Source organism: Pundamilia nyererei, unplaced genomic scaffold (assembly GCF_000239375.1).
Source record: "Pundamilia nyererei isolate P.nyererei 1_Seehausen unplaced genomic scaffold, PunNye1.0 scaffold00028, whole genome shotgun sequence".
NCBI classification, from domain to species: Eukaryota; Metazoa; Chordata; class Actinopteri; order Cichliformes; family Cichlidae; genus Pundamilia; species Pundamilia nyererei.
This window is the reverse complement of record NW_005187429.1, coordinates 1,562,899-1,583,149: the sequence shown is the minus strand read 5'-3', so window position 1 is coordinate 1,583,149 and position 20,251 is coordinate 1,562,899. Positions and strand designations below refer to the sequence as shown.

The window sequence follows — 20,251 nt, the reverse complement described above, 5'->3', positions numbered from 1 at the left end:
TGTGTGTGTGTGTGTGTGTGTGTGTGTGTGTGTGTGTGTGTGTGTGTGTGTGTGTGTGTGGACCTCCCTGAAAATAAGACCCCTGAGTCAGACATCAATAGATGAGGAAGCTTGCGTGTGATTCATCAGTGAAGGCGAGGATACTAAATCATCTTGGACGGTTGTTGGAAATGTATTTCACAAGATCTGTAGGTGGTGTGTTGCAAGCCTCGTGTACGCGTGTACATTTAACACAAAGGCCTGACCCAGACTGCAGTGACTCAGGCCTTAAGAAGACCTCTAGATGTTTAACCGTGACACATAATTTGTCAGAGGAAGAAGCAGAAAAAAGCAACCCTAAACCGATCAGCAGTGCTTCTGTTTGTGAGGTCATTTCCCGAAAATAGACTGAACTGTGGAGGCACACGTGTTAACAATAGAGGCTATACATACTCACGGAGCTGTCAGAGCGCGCAGTCAAGGGGAAAGCAGCACGTTTGCACACATGCTGACACACACAATCAAACACGCACTCACAAAAAGGAGTTGTGTGTGCATTTTGAGCGATTTGCTCTGTATTTTCCTGACAAGAACCTTCAGGAAGAATCAATGATGCTGGAGCTGACAGGCGCATGACAGCAGCCAGTCACAGACGCACGCACACATGCTCATCCTGAGGAACAATCCCCCTCTTGAGCTTTGCCTCATAATCCTCCCATGACACTACGCAGCAAGGCCAGATATACCAGCTGCACTGTGTCGGGGTGGAGGTCTGCACTTCTGACCCTGCGAAGGAGTGGACATGTATCCATCTCCATTTCTCTGGAGCATTTCCTGTTCCAGGAAGGAGCAGGACATGTGGTTGATAGTAAACAAGAATGGGTGTGCTGGCAGCACACATCAGCGAAGTACAGAGTGTGTCAGCAGTGTCTCTGGGTGTTTTTGAGGCAGTTAGTTGTAGGTGTATGGAAAAATCACCCACATGTCAGTGTTGATGAGAAGCACAGACGCTTGGAAGAATTTCACTGTACTGTTTGTTCTTCTCTGCAGCTGCACAGGGAGCATTGGACGTATCTTTGTTCGGTGGCTACGTATCTTACAGAGCTTGAAGATTATGATTCTCTCTATCATCTACTGGTTCGGGTCACTTTCAGTCTCAGATTCCCACTCGTGTAAAACAGATCTGGAGGGATCTATATCTCCATTTGCACTAAAACACTGGCTCACGGTCAGCTGGTGTTGGAGCAACAAGGGTGAAAAAGGAAGACATTTACTGACATTTATTGACATTTAAGTTTTTAACTGTGGAAACTGTGGAAAGAGGATGTGAAAACGATTGACTTTAAATGAACAGCAACTATTGTCCATGTTCCCATTACTAGATTGATTTGACTCAAATATGAAGCCCTTTAAAAAAAACTCATATTAAGAGTTACCTGAGGAGCTCTTTCCAGAGATTTTTAAAATTAGAATAATTTCTCCACAAATGGAGGTAAATATAAGTTTTACAATCAGCTCAAAAATTTCTCCTGAGGGGAATGAGAAACTTCCCAATAAAATTTGTTCCCTGTCCTAAATTTCTTGGTAATATATCTGATAGCTACCAAGAAATGTCTCCAAATTAGGAGAACCACAGATATCTGGAAAAAACAAATCATATCAAATCAAATAGCTGTTCAGACTCACAGTCAGGAAAAATGGAGCGATCCCCCCCGCTGGCATGACAGAAGGATGTAAAGTTCAGCCTGTCTGTCACCCTCACATGTCTGTCACCTCTGATTCATATTGATTGTGAAAACACCGACTTCCATATTGATTATTGCTGACTGAGATTGAGAGATTCTGAATCATTCAGTTAGACTAAAAACTAAACTGCTGAAAATCTAGAAGCTCTTTTAATGTCAGCAGAGTAACTTCTGCTTAATACAATTCAGCAGTGACTGCATATGTCTTTATGTCCTGGAATAAGCAAGTCTAGCAGAATTTCAGCAGCGATAATCACTTTTCTATAGAACAAAGTGCAAGAAAATGTGTGGCTCATGCATCATGAATCATGAAAACCATGAAACTGTTCACATGCTAACAAAAAAAGATTATTGAATCAAACATTTCCTGCTTAAATATGGGACAGATCTGGACCTGCAGTCACTTTAAATGCGTTCAGGGCCAACAGTTACATATTATGGAACAAAGTCGTAGCCTCGAGGTGTTTCTGTATAATCAAATAAAAATCTCCTTCATTTTTCTTGCCACATGAAAAGGTGGAGGTGACTGCAGGCTGCATGCAGGGGCTTGTCGTTTTATTTCCTTTTTATTAGTCCTGATGCATGAGAAGTGTTTTCATGGAGCTTTTCAGATATCATGGATTAATTGGTTACATTGTATTGCAAGCGCTACATCTTATGTAATAAAAACTGATTTTTTTTCCTACCAAAGTAAGGAAAAAAACAGGGGATAGCGAAGGAGGAGCTGGATAGATCTGTGTCCGCTGTGAGCAGAGAGGAAACGCACCCTCGAATACACACCCCTTTCCCTTGTTGATGATGTCATCTTTGGTGTTTAAAAATAAAAAGGGAGGCCTCAGGTGGACCTTTATACACCCTTCTCCTCCAAACCCTCCCCCAGCCATATTCCATCTATGCATCTCCACAGGGACTGACCCTCGCTCAACACCTGTCACCCATCCCTGTGTTCATCCATCTGAAGGCAATCATCTCTACTAATGGAGAATACATCCCAGGGCTGCTCTCTGGACCTCTTTGAAAATTCCAGCTTTTAAACAATATTCCCTTTGAATTACTTCAGTTTGTAGCTTCACTCACCGGCCCAAAATACATTTTTACTTTGACACTTAAATTCACACAAACCAAATTATCACAAACCAAACTGAAAGCACGCAAAGAAGAAGTGTTTAGGGGTACTTAAGCCTACCTAGAGTGGCAGCTGTCACTGAAAAGCACTTTAAAACTCACCCCACCCCATTTAATGCTGTCTGTTATTTACCCAAGAGCCTCTACAGCACCAGTGTCAAACATAAGGCCTGTAAAGAAGGTCGTCTTTATTAGTCAGATAAACATGAGTGATTTTAATATTTATATTAAAGAAAAGGGCACTCATATAAAAGTTTGTGGGGTTTTTGTGGGTTTTTTGTTTTGTTTTTTTGTTTTTTTGCTTATTTGGCTATAGGTTTTCCTTGTGGGCAGTCTTCCAGCTGGTACTGTTTAATGTCTGCCTAGGAAAGAAAATTTCCATTAGTACGAAGAGTTTGGTTAAGTTGGTGGAAGCCAGTACTTTAACACTTACCTTTTGAATAAGATTATCTTACCTGTGTTTGCTCTTAATGGTGAAGAAGGGATTGAATAGCTACATTAGTTTAATGACCAACCTACCCATCAAGATCGGGTAGGTTGGTCCAAAGGAAGAGTTTTATTGTGTTTGGAGCAGAGAAGAGTTCAGGGGGCAAACAATGTGGGCAGCAGCATCAGCAGTGCTCCTCAGCTCTCTTATGTTTGTTATCTGTTCATCTGATCTTGTTCCTGTAAGTGTAACACAAGCCTTTCACAGGTCTCAACAGGGATTTGAGACGGAGGAAAGAGTTCATGGTTCAGGATAATTTGGTGTCTTTGTCAGTATTATTTTAGGCCATTATTATACATTCTCTGGTAATTTTATCTCTGTACATGTCTCCCACTCCTTTCTCAGAGTTTAGCAAGTTTTTCATATTTCGTATTAAAGCACAACAGGACGGCATGGAGCTTCACTTCCAGTGAGCATGTAAAATAATCACACAAACATCAACATATGCCAGGCAGGCAGCAGTACAGTACGAGCTTGTCATTAGTTGTCAGTGTCACAGAAGCAAGATTGTCTCCGTCAGAGGCTACAACAAGTTGGCAAAGACTCGAGGTTACATTCCTGGAACATTCAGCTTCATGTTCTGTGTTAGGCAACTCCACATGGGGCATAAACACGGAGATGCGGGCGCAAACAGGCCAAACAGTGGAGAACTGGGATAAGAAGGGAGTCTCATAAATGTCAAGAGAGAGGAGGAACAAGTTCAGTCATCAGCTTGAAACTCAAATGATGTAAACGGAAAATGACATCAGCTTGGTATTCAAATGTTTGCCATCAAAGATTATAATATTGACCTGAAGTACAGTAAAAAAAAAAAAAAAAAAAGACAGGAGGTTGAGCTGCAGATTAAGATTTTCATTGTGAGGTACAAGAAATGAATATATCAGAGGAACACCTCTGGTTGTGCAGTTTCATGGGATGGTGGATATATTTGGACAAAGGGTGCTGAAGGAGGAGAAGAGGAAGACCACAAAGGAGGTTCATGAAACGTAGGAAAGGAGGACATGCAGAGAGTTGGTGTGACAGAAGAGGATGCTAGGGATCGGGTGAGATAAAAACTGGAAGAAGAAGAAGTTGATGTCTGTGTCACTAAGGGTGTCGCATACTGGAGAGTTCCTGAAATTAAGAGGAATTTCATCAGTGAAAGTGGCCAATGGATGGCTGTCAAACAGAAGAAAGGTGATGTGAGGTGGATGGCAGAGAGAAACAGAGTAAACTCCTGAGCCAGACTAACGAGTGAAGACCAGACACTTGTAGAAGGACTGTGCTGAAACCAGCAGAGGTGTATTAGCAGATTATTACCTTTGTCATACTGAGGTGAAAGCAAATTATATTTTCAGAACCTCAGAATGGGAATCAACTGATAATTATCTCTGCAGGTTCACAGAGCTGCAAGGTTCACTTATGCTGCATCTAATGATTCTGACTTCTCACCTTTGCACAGCTGAAACCTCATTGTCTGCTAAACCACCACATTAATCCTGTTAAGAGACCATAGCCACTGCTCCCCAGGGACCATCGCTATCTGATGACTCCACCTGTTATCCATCAGTAGGTTTTGAGTTGCTGACAGCACTGAGTTAAAGCGAGTGTGGTGAGGAGCCTCAGAACAGACAATCCACAGATATGATCAGACACACGCTAAAGGGCAGGCACACTGGTGAAGGTCTTATCTTAGCAAGATTTTTATGTCTGTAGCCCCCCACCCCTCCTCTATCCCTCTTGTCTCTTCTCTGATTTAGTCCTCCACCTCGACATGCCCCTACATGGCTCCTTTAGGAATCCCAGAATCTCTTAAATGCACTCAGTGAAGAAGGAAAGTAAAAGAAGAGAGTGTTCTCACAGGAAGATGGTCGGAAGTAGTTCAGGTTTCTGGGTTTGTCCGATGAGGCAAGAGCAATAAAAATAAAAGCTGTGCTCGCATGTGTCTTTCCATAGATGCTCAGAGCTGTGTAAAAACCCGATGGTGAATAGATTCATAACTTTAATTGAAATGATTTAAAATGATTTTAGGAAAACAAACTTTTGCCACTAAAGAATGAGCCAGACACAAATGTTAAATCTATGACGGCTGAACTAACAGTGATAAATCACGGCGTTCGGGTATAGTTGCTGTATTTAATGTTGACATGAACGATGCTGCTCCACAGCATCACAATATGCCATGCACACACGCAGCAGCTGTGCTGAGTGACTGAGAATAACTAAGATCCCTTTGGGACTCCCAACTTGTGCTGACTGACCCTGAACAGAATCAAAAGAGCTCAGTTACGCCATGACATCATCAGGAAAAGCTTCAGATAGTGATTCATTATTATCAAGATACTCCAGCAGCATTTTTCCATTGTTCTCCAAGTCTGGGCACAGCCCTTTCTTTCGATTACTTTGTTTCAACAGTGCTGTTTCGTCAGTACGAGCATTCTGTAACTAAAGCAAATGTTCATGCCTTTCTTTGTGAGCTGGAGTTTTTTTTTTCCTTTTGCAGTATGTTTTGGGAATAGGAAACATGGCCATCACTGAGTCCATATCAGGCTAGCTCAGTTCAGCAGCACACGACGTGGAGACTGAGCACGCTGCTGCCACAGAGGCTTCACACAACGCTGGCTTTCAAAATGTTGTTAGCATTTCAAGCACTTGATCTTTAACTTTTTGTATCTGTCTTCGTTTGCTTTGTGTCACTGTCGTTCAAAACATCTCCCGCTCCACAACACTTTCATATTCCCAGGCACAGTGAACATGGAGCATGGTGAATAACTATGTGTTACAGTAGCCTCTTGCTCAGTTGTGAAGGCACAGATAAGAAAGAGTCCCTCTTTTCAGGGATTCTTCTATCCGGTCGTTAAGTGATGACGTGACGAATCCTACTTCCGGGCCTAAAGTAGTCTGCGTTTAATATGGCTTTTGTGTTGTTAACATGTTTAATGTTATGTATTTTCTTCTATTTAATCTCAAAAAGCTCCTAAAACAGTCAGTGATCACTGTTGACCTCCCTCGGCTTTTATTACTGCTAATCATTTATTTAAGCTCAGTTTTTAAAACCTTAGGATGCAACTACAGCCCAGCCCATGCAGCAGTATATGAATGACTAACCTCGTATTGTGGATGGATTATCTCAGTTGTTCTCCTGGCTGAAGTTTGGTCCTTTTACAGCATCCTGCCATGCGATTACATTTGTTCCTGACCACCGAGAACACTCATGTTAACTTTTATCCAGTGGAAAAAAAGTTCGCTTGTTTATATTATGCTAACATAGCTGTGTCGCTAGTGGTCATGTAGCACATCATTATATACCAGCTAGCCCAACTTCAGTAACCCTACAAACGTCACTGCTGTTTAGTTTTCTGTCTTCGTTTATGCTGGAAGTGATAGCAGAGCTGTACGTTTTAATTTGTTTCCAAAACCCCGCAGTCAGGACATGCTATATTGTATTTAGATAAAAGCTAGCGAGCTAACTTCCTGCTAACTTCCAACTCCGTTAAATGTCATAAATTCCGTTTTCATGGATGCCTGGATGTTAAACTCAATTGTTACACCTGGTAGAGCAGAACGCTGATCATTTTATTAAAGATGAAAGACTTTAGACAGTTTTTCAACTCTCAGTAATGCCATAGTGATCGTTTGATATACGGACCTGCAGCGGAGTTTAGGCCCAGACACGGCTAGTGACGTCAGACTTAACGACGGGATTGCTGTCATGCTTTTGATGTGAAAGCAGAATAAATTGGACCTATTGTGATTTCTTTTCTTTCTTCTTTACTTTACTGCCTTGTGTATGCAGCATCATGCAAAGGTTTTAGCCACTCCTATGCTTATGTAAGACTTTATTACTGTTACATAAGCATGCATATGCTTTTACTGCATTGGCAGTGTGTTTTGACAAGCTCTCCCCTGGTGAAAATGCAGTGCCCAGACCATGATAGAGCCTCCACCATGTTTCACGCATGGCTGTAAACTTATTATTGTTAGATTTATGGGGGGGGGGGGAATTACATTTGGATTGATCACTCCATAAATCCAGCTCTTGTATAATTTGACATACCAAACTGAAAGGATGCATCTCTCAGGTCTTGTGTCCGATCTTTGCTGGATTTTTATTTTTTTCAGGTCATGACTTTCAGATACTGTTTATCCGCTGTAAATAGTTTTCTTCTTTTCTCTTCTACTTGTCCAGTTTCCTCTTTTGTTTTGTTTTTTTCAGATTAAGACCATTAAGTTTTGGGATAATGGCTCCTTGAGAATAACTTCACTGATGGAAAAATAAAATGTTATGCTTGTCGAACTTTGTTTTCTGGAGCATTTTTTGTACATTCAACTAAAGTAAAGAGAACAAATTATGTGTTGTTTTTTTCCCAACAAGCTGTGAGTAACAAAGTGCCTAAAGATCCACTTTAAAATTGTATCTTTGGACACTTTGCTAATTTGTGCTTTATGTGTAGATTCAACACTGATTCATCTCTTGAGTGAATGATTCATAGGTCAGTGTTAAAGGGCTTGACTTTGAGTCAAAGACAGGGCTTATCCTGAGCACATGAACCCCACATAACTAGTTTTTAAACCTGACTGCAAGAGACAGCTAATCAGAAGACAGAAGAATGGGTAATCTGATCTAAAGGGAAACACTGTGCTGAGAAAATCACAATAAGCTGCATAGGGATTTAGTGTTACTGATGAGATTTTCTCCAGTATAAACTACTTCCCACTAAGCAACTTATCAGGGAAACCGAAAATCAAAAGAAAATGTATAAAATAAATAGATAATTGTATTTTTCTTATGATTTATTCACTAACGGTAGGTATCAACATGCAACATGCATGCTACAATTTAATACTATTATATAATGCTCGATATATTGAAAGCAGATTGTCTTTCATTATATCCTAACATGGGTGTAAGTGAAGAAGAAGAAAAGGCAAAAAGCAGGAAATACATATTCATTTATTCATTCACTGTGCTGTGGTGTCACTATGTATGTACATATTATTATGATTATTGATTTTTAATAAAACTTCAGTTTATTTAATCAGCTCACTTTCCATTGTTTAGCCACTGCATGGCCACAAAAGCAGTGAAAATAGTATATGAAACATAATTTCTTACACAATTACATAAACATTTTAGAATATCTGTCATGGGTAAAGAGAAAGCTCGAGGTATAGTAGACGCAAATGATGATTTTAGTGGGTAAAATCATCAATCATCATTAAATATTAACAACAGTGTTAAAAATTGACTTCAGAGTATCAGCCTTGTCCTTACTGAGCAGAACTACAGTGAGGGATCTCCTCGTATCCTTCATATCTGCCTCTGAATCTGCGTGGAAAGACTGAACTCGCCTCCAAACATTTCTCCGTTCTTACATCGTCTCACCTGCTTGGGCCTCGTGTTTGCCAGGCTGCAGTGTTTTGATCCCGATAGATCTAATGAGCAGAAATCAGGCATAATTACTACAAAGCAATCAGCTGAAAATGAGAATAATTCTTTTATTTTAGTAACCTGAATCAGTTATGTTATGTTATTCCCTGGCTGTACAGTGTCAAAACAGCAATTTGGCATAATTTTCTGTCTCCTCCAATCTATTCATTGGGATGTAATTTGGCCCCATTTTGGTCCCATCCTGCATCCTGTTCTCTGAGCTTGTCACTGTCTAGACACACCGAATTATCCCCCGGCTGTGTGTTTTCATTATGACAACATGATATTTAACTATGGCTCAGTTTAATGCTCCATTTATGATCATTATTTTTAAGGATGGTCTAAAGCTAAACCTGTATGGCTAATGAGGTTTCATAGAGTGGTCAGGCTCACAGGACTAGTTTTTAACCACTGTGTCACCAAATGAAACTAATTCAAAAATACCATAATTTTTAAAAACATTAACCCTTAGGATATGTTGAAGTGTTTTCTTTAAAATGGTCTGATATTATTCATTTCCTTCCTCAGATTTATCAGCCGGCTCCCTGTATGCTTCGTGAGACTGTGGAAAATAAAAAATAAAGACACAACATTGTCTTATCCTGTCTCCAGGAAGGGTGTCCCCATATCCTCTCTTAGAGGGATACGGTGTCCTGCACTGGAATGTGGACCAAAAGGATAGCACATCCTGGAATGTTGGGAATGTTAGTAACGAAATAAGTATTGGTGCCAGGAAGAAGTTTGTAGGGTTCTTAGTAAGACCTTCCTAGGATTGTTTTTCTTTTTTTTCCTAGAAGATTCTTTGAATGTGACGTCCAAAAATGGCATGTAGGGTAAATGTTAAATGGCACCTCGCCTTTGTGGTGCCCCAGGTGTTCCTGCCAGATTGTGAAATTTACAGGGAACATTTTGAAAGGTTGTTTTTTGGAATTAACCGAGTATGCAGAAAGGAAAAAAGAGAAGTTGAGAAAGGAAAATGACAGAATGAGGAATAAGTTAACAAAACCAGGAAAGAGGAATTTACATTTTGTGTTGACAAATGTCATGGAAATAAAGTCTGCTTTCTCTTTGGACGGCATCACAGCGTCCTCATCAGCAAATCCCATTAAACAGCCGACAGCAGGAGTTCATCCTCATACTGATAGATTCATGTCAGTGTCACTGGTGTTTCTTATCATTTGAAACCCGTTACAAAAGTACCAGACTTTAAATTTAAATTCGTTTGTCAACAGCTGTTTCCACATTCAGTAATAAACTGTGATCTCACTGCACTGTAACACGAGTTTATTACCCTGAAAAACTAACAGTTCCATGTTTGCCATTTCTATAGGAGATAGAGAAGGAGGAAACAAATCCAGAAGCATAAATAAGACAGTCGTGGAGACGGTAACAAAGGAGCACTGACGTGGGAACACGATTGACGCAGCACAGCAGGCGTGCGGAGCGTTTTCGCAGCCGGATAATGTCGCCCTCTTGTGGTTGACAGGAGAGGATGGCCTGCCAAAATATGACAAAAAATATGCTTTACGACATTTTTTTTACACAATTATGTGGGTTTTTTTAAGCAAATTATTTTAAAAAATTTATTCTTGAAAAGTCTAATTTTAAATGTACAAATTTAAAAGTAAAAATAACTATTTTCATTATTAACGTGAACTAATGTTACGTATTTGATGCGGAGCATGATCATCTTTTCCATTACCCCAAGTTCATTACCACATTTTTACTGTTCTATCTAATATGTATGTGTACATAAAAAGAAGATGTTTACAGTGTGAACTACAACAGCTAGTAATTGTCATAACTAGTATCTGCAACAAGAAAAAATAAAAACAGGGGTTCCCCTCACAGCTGCTTGTCTTTGTTATTAACTGCGTGAATTTTACACTCCACGCTAAAAATTAAAAAATAAAATAAATAAGAAATAAAATAAATATGAATCAATAATTTTGAGTAAATGCAATTGGATATATACAAAAACAGATTTATTAGATTAAATTGAATGTATACTTATCAGTTACATTTCTTTTAACCAGATTCTATAAAATTTAATATCGTAATTTTACATTGTTTTGTGTTCAAAATTAGACAGAAAATGGACCGATTTTTTTTTTTTTTTAGATAATTTTATTGTATTTTATTGGGCCTTTTTTGAGTGTGTTTCATAAACGAGCATAAAATATACATTTTCCTTTTTGTTGATGTAATTTGCACAGTATTTAGCTTTATTCCGTAAAAAAGAAGCTTCCAGTCCAATTTGGGACATCACCGGAGTCCGTTGCCAAAGCAACAAGTAAACGAAACAAACCTTAGATGGGGGAGGGGCAAGTTACTACACAGGAAGTTTATTGGCTGGTCGTGAGGACACCTGTCGCTGATTGGCCTGCACTCGTTTATGGAAAAGGAGCAAGCCTTCGTGTTTCCCTTAACGATCAATTAAAGAGTAAACATGGACGAAGAAAAATACGCGTTTGAGCAGACTTTTTCTTTTAACGCTCTTCGCACTAAGACGTTTTCTTTCCTACAAGACAAAGACACCTTGGCACGGTTGATGAAATGGTGACGTCCGAAGTTAAGCCTAAAAAACACAAAAAAATCCTCTTCCTTTGTTTATCTGCGGTGTTGCTACCTGTTGGATGCTCTCTGATGGTTGTTTGTTACATTCAGGTCCATGCTGGGGAGGATTTCCGCTCAGTCGTTCAGTTTTGACCACAGTTTCTCCCCTTACAGCAGTGAAAAGTTTGCTCTGGTACGTCTCTAGGATTAAAATATAAAAATGTAATGCTGCTTAGTCAAACCCGATGTGACTGATTAAAACGATGAAAAGGCGTCTTGGTGTGTTTGGTCACTTTTGAACCCCCCTCCGTGTGTGCTCAGTGTTTCTTCAGAGACCCTGAGGTGCTGTCCAGCCTGAGAAAGATGGAGGCTGGAGGCTGGGTGCCTCTTGGTATGTCATGTACCTTTCATCACTGATATCAGGAAATTGCTCTCATCTACTCCAGTTTTTGCAGTCAGGTCTCTTCAGATTTTTTTTTTTTTTTTTTGTGTGTGTGTGTGTGTGTGTGTGTGTGTTGCAGACAAGCCAATGGTGTCTGTCAGTGTGGAGCCCACGCCTTGCACTAAGGTCTCCATGGAGCTGTTTGATCCAATTTATTCTTGCGGCATCTTGAGGCCCACTGGGCATGTAGTTAAATGCTTTCATGATGTCTACCCTGACTATGATGAACTCCGACAGGTGAGCCTCTCATCTTTTTTTTTCTTTTTTACTTTATTTTCTTTTGTTGTTTTTATTAACTTTGAGCCAGTTCATGACCTCTTCGGTTGTTCCAGATGTTGCGGGACGAGGAGTCTGAGCACTACTATGTGGTTGGGAGGGAGGAGCGGGGAGAGTTTCTGTTTAGCCTCTTCAAGCACCTGTGTCTTGGGGGTGAGCTCTGTCAGTATGAAGACACCATTGATCCTTACATCAGCACCACAAAGCAAATATACAAAGATCTGATCAGGTGAGAAGCATCTGGCTCCATGTTTATTTATATGCATAAATGAGTCATGACCTAATGGTGAGATTTTGATGCATTTGTTTCGCAGTGTGCAGAAGGACCCAGAGACGAAAAAGATCGCTGTTGTCTCCAAAGTGCTCAAAGTTTGTGCCTTTGTAAGTCCCTGGTTCAGTGTCTGCCTGTTCCCCCGTGAAATGTAGAGAAAATGTTGTGCTGCTCATAAAGTTAGTCTAAATAAGAAGCTAGAGTCATTTTAGAAAAGCGAGTATTAGGGGGAGGATTAACATACGATGTAAACATGCATGTACTGACAGTACATAGACTTATATTCACTTACAGCTATATTTTATATTAAAGTTCACAGATAATTTTATTTGATGTCAAGTACACCTTTTTAGGCATATCTGAAACATTCCTCTGAGATTTTTGTCTGTATTGACCTGATAGCACATCCGAAAGGTGTTCAACTGGATTGAGATCTGATGATATTTAAGTACGGTGAACATTAACAGATAGACATGCTCGGTAACAATACTCAGGTAGGCTGTGGCATTTATAAACAATGGTCAGTTGGTACTGGGGGGGCCACAAAGTAACCAAAGAAAATATTCCCCTCACCATTACCCCACCAACAGCATGTTGATACAAGGCTGGACGGATCCATGCTCTCATGTTGTTAATACCAGATTCTGAATTTCTGCTGCTACATTTGAATGTAGCAGCAGAAATCAAGAGCAGTCTGGCCACGCTATGTTACGTTCAAAGTCTCTTAAATCACCTTTCTTCTCCATTCTGATGCTCAGTTTGAACTTCAGTACATTCAGTTCATTTCTATACGCCTAATTGCATTTTCTGCCGTGTGATTGGCTGATTACACTTATCCACTAACGAGCAGATGAACAGGCATGCCTAATAAAGTGAGTGCATTCTTGAGACAGATTGAGACAAATCAGAGACGTGTTGTTCCCACATGTGTTAACCACATAATTTTATCGTCTGTAGGACGAGTCTGGCCGATGTTTCCCTGGGGTGCGAGAGGAGGAGCAGACATTTGCCTATTTGATTGTCGACCCTTATAAACGTCACATGACTTTGTTCTGTCATTTCTACGGTGTGGGCAACTTCACAGTGTGACAGCAAAGAACTGGAAATAGAAAACCTGCTGATTTCCTGCTGCTCACTATGTATGCATAATAGACTGTATATAAAAGATGGGCATCTCCTATGGGTCTGAAAAGTAAAGCAAATGTTAAAGTGCCTTGACCCTGCATTCTTGGTGGGAGGGGGCAATTGTATAGAAGCCAGTGAGCAAACAAATATTACTGTTGCAGTCATTTATGACCTCAGGAAACTCTTCCATGGTGACGTTATAGTCTCAATTTCTACTAGCTTCATTGAATACAGCATGTTTTCCATTTTGTAAATTAAGGTCCTTTAAAAAAAAAAAAGACTATATATTTTTAGGTAAAGTCTCCAACAGCAAGATGGTGACAGTCAAAATGCTCAAAACAGGAGTCCACAAATCAGTGGATGACATCGTTGGAGGCTACATCCATCTTTTATATACAGGCTATCAGACATTTTCAGTTTTCTTCCCATGAGGAAAGCAGCTTAAGACCAGTTCCCTGTAAACTGTGCAATAAAATGTTTTAATCCTGTCACATACAATTTACTAAAAGTGTGTCTTTGCAGCTGAATGTTTGGAGATAAACATCTAAATAAGGATGTCAATATTTTAAATACATTCTGTTTTTTTGGTCAAATATTCACCTTTAAACAATCTTGTCTCAGAAAGTCTTGAATAAATTGACTTATTTCTTGTATTTATTATTATTTTTTAGCTCCATTTCATTTCTACCTAAGGTATATGTTGCGGTTGTCATGCGCCACCTACTGGAAGGCTGAAATAATTTGAAGTTTGAGTGTGGATGATGTACATCGGAGCCTTCAGGGAGTTGAGTAGCAGCTCTTTTTCCACGTTTGTTGGCAGACGTTGAGTATCATTTTTATCTTGAAACAGAATTTTAAGCATTTTTATAGTTCCTTTTGAAAATTGATATTATTTCCAGATAAAAGACACCCAACAGCAAACAGTCCAAAGAGCTTTAATAAATTAATTAGTCAAGTGATCCAATTTCATCTCCAGCAGATGTTGTTGTTGTTGTTGTTGCATCTCCTAAAAGGATCAAATGGAGGTGCTCATTAGATTAGAAAATAAATCAGCGCCATGTTTCATTCAACCAGTAGCCACATCAATTAGAGTTGGAAGACTTTGTTCAGTTTTCTTATTGCTTGATCAGTTTGAGTTTCACTTTAACGACAGTTCAGACAAATAGAGACGCTACAGAGCGATGCTGGAATGTCGGATGGCAGCAAGACAGTGAAAGATGGGCGTCATGAAGAAGACATGAAAAAAGAACGTGCAGATTGAGTCATGCATAGCATTCAGTCAGACAGTTAAAGTTTCTCATACTTGGGTTTCTAGACTAGCGCCCCCTAGTGGCCTCAGAGGTAGTTGTGTGGAAGCCATTCTGAGCTACGTGACATGCTTATGAGAGAAGACATGACAGCAGAGACTCCTGCAACGACACAAATGTCCATGCCTCCAGCCTCCACATCTAATACAGAAAGGGTGTCGATGCAATAAGGACCTGTTAGGTACAACGATGTCCCGAACATTCAGCAAAATTCTCAAATATACCAAAGTTTACAGCAGTCAGAACAAATCTTTAGAACAATCTTGACGTTTTGCGGTAACGTAGCATGTGACCATCCTCGCGTGATTTCAGTTAAACACGTCTCTTCGAAGCGGGCATAGAACGAGGGAGTAGAAGGCACAGGTAATTTCCTTTCCTGTCTTAACTCTAGGTTTTACATCCTTTAAGTTGGTCTTCTAATACTGGGGCTACCACGAAACAAACAACATGCAGTACAGAGATCTCGCAGACATTTTCATAATGCTGACAATAAAGTGACGGTGGCACTGTTCAGTTTAATAATGCCTCTAATAAATAGGCACCTCTTCTATAATCTAGGCCACGTAATAAAGCTACCGAGCGCCTCTCCGTGAATTAAATGAGAGCAAAACTGCAAGCTCATAGTGCCATTTTATTCCTCATGGCAGCAGGAGCAACAGACCATAAACAGATCTAAAAGGACCGTGCGAGGAAGTACATTCACTGTGTAAGTCTAAAGTGGAGCACCTGAGTCAACTGGCGTGACCGGAACAAATGAATGAATGATTTACAGGGACAGAAGACGTGTTTTTACTGGCCAAATACAGCAAGATGGATGTTTTCTCAGTCAATTATCCGAAGACATTTTTTAAAAAATGTATATATATATATAATACATATGAGCTCTGCAATTCGTGCGTGTGAACCATGATTTAACTTGAAAATAAAATGCTACATTAATTGAACAATCATATCTAGCTTAATTAAATATATTAACTTAAATCCTGCATTCACAACCGAAATCGTTAAAAAACATCCTCTCTTCTAGGTTACATGAAATCGAGTGCATGAACACAATTACAGTAAAGAAATCAAAACAAAAGATTCATCAAGTGCCAGAGTATTTAAGTAAAAAGGACTTTCATATATGTATATATGTGTGTGTGCATTTGTGCACTCTCCAGTTTTTTCCATCAGCAGAGAGCATTTAGAGCGCAAAAGGGCAACGAGAAAGAAACCAGAAAAGACAAAAAGAGTACGCCGGCTGCAAGCTGAGGCTGTAAGGCTGTAACCGTTTCCCAGCACACAAGCGTTCATCCGGGTAAGGAAATTCATGCATTTGACCTGGATGCGTTTCAGGATTCGATGTTTAACAAAACTGCGCCAAACTGGGTCAAAACGTCCCAGTGAGAGTTAAGAGCAGGCGCTGCAGACTGCCTGAAGCAGCTGACCTGAGGGTAAGGGTGAGTGACAGGAAGCTCTGGAGAAAGTGACGCTTTCCTGTCCATGAAATTCTCATTTTTTTCCCATCTGGTCTGAGGAGCATGCGTGCCGGGATCGTGGGCTGCAAGACAGCAAGTTTTAAAGGGCGGGTTTAAATTTAAATACAGGCTACTGAGATAAGTGGCATTTGAAAGCCTGTTAAAGAACATTTTGGCTCTATTAAATTCTAAACAAGTACGAGCATTCCTTATTTCAGTCAAACAGGGATGTGTGTGGGTTGTTTTCTTTCTTTCTCTGTTGTTTTTTTTTGCATGTGGGCTTGTTGGAGACCAAACTTCTAAGGAGTAATGTACTGTATGCACACCAGTCCAACACATTCTCCTAACTCTGTTTCATGTGTGTAGTTTGGGCAATTAAAGCAGGATTTACACGTTTAACCCCTTCCTTTTGTTCAGATGATACCACTGGAGTCTGGTGGCTGTCAGTCGAGCCTGAGAGATTCTCCCCTTTTCCACAGGAGCACCTTGTCTCAGCTCCTTTGGTGCTACTCAAGAGCTGTGATGCCATCCTAAATTATCAAAGTAATCACAGACAAATCAGTGTCTGATGAAAACTGATGGTGTGGACAAAAGATTTCTCTAAAACTTTAAAAAACTTCAGTGAACCGCACCGATTATCTACAGCTTTAAATTAGGCATCGATGTATATAGCATGAAGTGAGCGGCTGAGAGTGGTTCAGTAGTCAAGTATTAGTCGTTCACGTGTCCTTTCTTCATCTCCATCCTCATGTACAGTAGTGGGTTCAGAGGTGTGTGCGGTGAGCAGCTTTGGCTGTGGCTCCCTGTCAGGTGGAGCCATCTGGTGGCCACGGGCTGGAAACGTTCACTCGAGGGGGAAAGTAAAGGGGGGATGCAGAGTGAAGACTGAAATGAAAGGAAGTGATGAGAAGTCATTTAGGCTGAGTGAGGACACAGCCTTAGGAAGACATACTGTAAAGGGTTTGTGCCTTTGTTCGAACAGTCAGCTCATTGTCATTCCAAGTTGCCGCTCTCAGACTGAGAGATGTTGAGTGTGTTAGCAGAGGGGAAGAGGTCTCTTTGGTCCGTGGGGCTGTGGTAGTCAGAAGTCAGGTCGGGGTCGAGGAGGGAGGACAAGGTAAAGTTGGACGAGCCTTTCTTCAGGCACTGGGAGTAAAAGTTGAGCAGGAGGTCCAGCTTGTTTTCTATGGACTGAACCTGAACAAACACACACAGACATGAATGGCACTCATGAAAGCTACATCTCATCACTTCCTAACGGCACATGAGAGCTACAGAACAGAAAGAAAACACACTTTAACAGCTCCACTGTTCATATATCAAACTCTACTCCATTACCTGTTTCTCCACTTTGACTACACGGCCCATCATGCTTAGCTCATCCAGTGAGTCCAGTTCTGGCTGTGTCTTCTCTCCCTTTTCAGGACGTGTCTTCTTATCTGGCTGAACAGCTCCTCGTCCAATTATCTGGTCCACCCTTTTGCACAAAAATAAACCATAATAAAGAGTAAATACCCGAAAACTACAAGACTTTTTTTGGCTCAGCGTGATTGATGGGAGGGCAATGGAGGAAGTGAATAGTTTTACAACTGAGTTCAGGTGCTTTAATTTAACAAGCTCAGTTCAGCTGCACAAACGAGCAGTCGTTGCTGCTCATCAATCGGGGAATGGTTACAAGGCCATCCAAACAATCTGAGGTCCATGTTTCAACAGTGAGGAAGATTATTCAGAGGTAGAAAACATTTAAGACAAGAAATCTCCCCAGGGAAGGACATCCCAGCATATGCAAAAAAAAAAAAAAAAAACAGAGCTATGACTCAGACTCTAGGCGTCAGTTAGCAAATAGAAAACCAAATAGCCTATCAGGCAACAGATTCTGTGAAATGCTGCCTCTGACGTTCACAGACAGGACATCTTTGTGATCTGATACCAAACCATTTTGGTCCGGATCAGAGTCATATTTTGTGTTTTTGTGTTCAGAGTATCTTCGTCTTCATGCAGTTAAACCATCTTTGCAGAGAGTAAAGGAGTAATGCAACTTTTTCTTTTTATTAGCTTTTTTTGGCCTAAGTTCATCTGCACTCAAAATAAAATGTTTTCCATAATCCGAACCTGACTGACTAAACACTGATTATTACCCTAAAAGGATAAAACATGACACAAAAAGCCAGTGAGTTTCTAGACTGTCCTCATAGAGCCACAAGTCACTTCTTCTACTGATTTTTCTTCTTTTTTTTGTTAAATAAACGAGATAACATGTTGTTTGTCGAGCTTTAAAGAGTGCTTCAGAGCAGATTCACAAAAATATCTTCCTATGAAACACACAATTAAAAGAGCTACCTGGTCTGCAGGCTCTTGATGCGGCCCAGCATGTCCAAGTGTCCAGCAGAATACTGCTCTATGACATCCTTCACATCGTACGGGCGTAGTGTCTCCTTAAACTTCCTCTTGGCCACAAGGAACTTCAAGATCCTACACACAGACAACACACACAAAACTCACTGTTAATGCTCCTCCGTCCACCTTTAGATGGCTTCAAAGCGCACGCTCACACAAGCGGGGGTTGAGTGAACTTTTGGAAGAATGCAGGGGTGGGAGGCTATCACATGAGGCAGCCCACCTTGACAATAACAAGATTAATTAAAGTCAGCGTGACCTTATCGTTCACAAACAGCTGCATAATGGTAGCAGTCACAAACCTGCTAAACCATGTGGATATATTGTGACGATGAGAGCATCTCCCAGAGACATTTCCTTATCAGTATTTGCCGTTTCAGCTTTTCTTCGGACAGAAACGGGTAACACACGCACACGTGCCTCTAGCCCCCACTCCCCCTTCCTCTTTTGTCAGTGTGACAGCCACACTGGAGCCACTGGTGGACCACAGCTGCTCCAGCTCCCAGTGGATGCATCATCACCATCCACATCCCGGCGTGGGGAGAGTCACACACCGAGGATTGTCGAGCCAGCACTACTGTACGCAGCAAACACATCGATGACAACATGCGCCGCCAGAGCTGTTCTGGTCGGACGTTTCGCTGGAAGGAGCAGAGCGAGTGCAAGAGATAACGGGAAGAAAGTAGAGGAAAGTTTGAGGATGGGTGCGAGTGCGCGCCAGGCTTTCTGTGTTGGATGGGTCATTCAATTTCCTTCTTATCACTTAGTCAGCTTAGACATGCTGGACACAGCTACACATCCAAGCTTTCTCCACACCCTGTGATAGATTGTCCTTCACGTCATGTCAAGAGAGTTTTGGGAGAATGAGGGAAGGAAAGGCAAGGAAGCAGAAGGACGGAAGATGAGACAATCCTATCTCTCCAACCCCAGACGACTGAGTCGCTGTAATAAGCCGGAAATCAGAAATGCTCAGCTGTTTTGGGAAATAAAAAACACACATGCATAGGTAACTGTGTGCACAAACACAATAATGTAATAGCACAAATGCATGAATCTAGCTGCTGCTCGCTGATGTACACACCAACACAAGTGCGCATGTGGGCGATGCACGAGCAGTGAAATCTCAACTTGCGCGAGGGGTCATTTTCTGTAATAACCACTGTAACCTTTGTTGAGGTCTGCAGCTCTTGCATTTCCAGTGACCGCGTGTTGTATAGTGACCGTCCTGCAAAGAAAGGGAGAAGGTGCAAGCGAAGGAGAAGAGGAGCGCGAGGAGGAGGAGTGGAGGTCTGCAGCTGGTGCCGAAGCAGCCGTCAGCACACTCCTCCTCCTCCTCCTCTCGCAGCACTCTATTTCTTGATGACTTCTGCGTTTGGGGGTATTTTTGCAGGCGATCTTTTCTTATTTTGCAGGTAGGTGCAGATTTTTTGCCAGGGTGGGCCTCAGGTGCGGGTAAAAGAAAAGGTTGAGACAGGATGGGAGGGGGTGGTGGGCTTAGATTTGGATCCTCCAAGGATTTCTTCAAAATGCTGACTCTCCTTCCTGGCCACTGATATGGTTTTCATAATACACAGTCAGGTAAGAGTAGGGCTCCCCTCTCCCTCCAGTTAACTTCCTGTCAGTCGCAGTTCTACACTACAGCTGGCACTGCTCACTGAAAGATACCATCAC

The 20,251-nt window shown here is 41.1% G+C and overlaps 2 protein-coding genes across 3 annotated transcripts in view; one reads left to right on the top strand and one right to left on the bottom strand.

Moving 5' to 3' along the window:
* The first annotated feature begins 11,085 nt into the window (after positions 1–11,085).
* On the top strand, positions 11,086–13,903 carry cfap300 (cilia and flagella associated protein 300). 2 transcript variants are annotated; one of them, XM_005728358.1, is made up of 7 exons: positions 11,086–11,305; positions 11,414–11,495; positions 11,624–11,693; positions 11,824–11,981; positions 12,077–12,249; positions 12,335–12,401; positions 13,249–13,903. In XM_005728358.1, exons 1-7 carry the CDS (start codon positions 11,196–11,198, stop codon positions 13,378–13,380), a joined length of 792 nt encoding a protein of 263 aa, XP_005728415.1. In that variant the 5' UTR covers positions 11,086–11,195; the 3' UTR covers positions 13,381–13,903. The 2 variants fall into 2 exon arrangements, with proteins under 2 accessions (XP_005728415.1, XP_013765089.1); XM_013909635.1 differs by having other exon boundaries at positions 11,258–11,317.
* Positions 13,904–14,335: 432 nt separating this feature from the next.
* The window catches only part of kcnq4 (potassium voltage-gated channel subfamily Q member 4), a 49,558-nt gene continuing 43,642 nt past the window's right edge, over positions 14,336–20,251 (bottom strand). The window contains exons 12-14 of the mRNA XM_005728357.1: positions 18,524–18,655; positions 17,522–17,660; positions 14,336–17,380 (exon numbers count right to left, since the gene is read on the bottom strand). Coding sequence (XP_005728414.1) covers positions 17,177–17,380; positions 17,522–17,660; positions 18,524–18,655 — 475 coding nt within the window. The 3' untranslated portion in view covers positions 14,336–17,176. The remainder of the gene's footprint in view (positions 17,381–17,521; positions 17,661–18,523; positions 18,656–20,251) is intronic.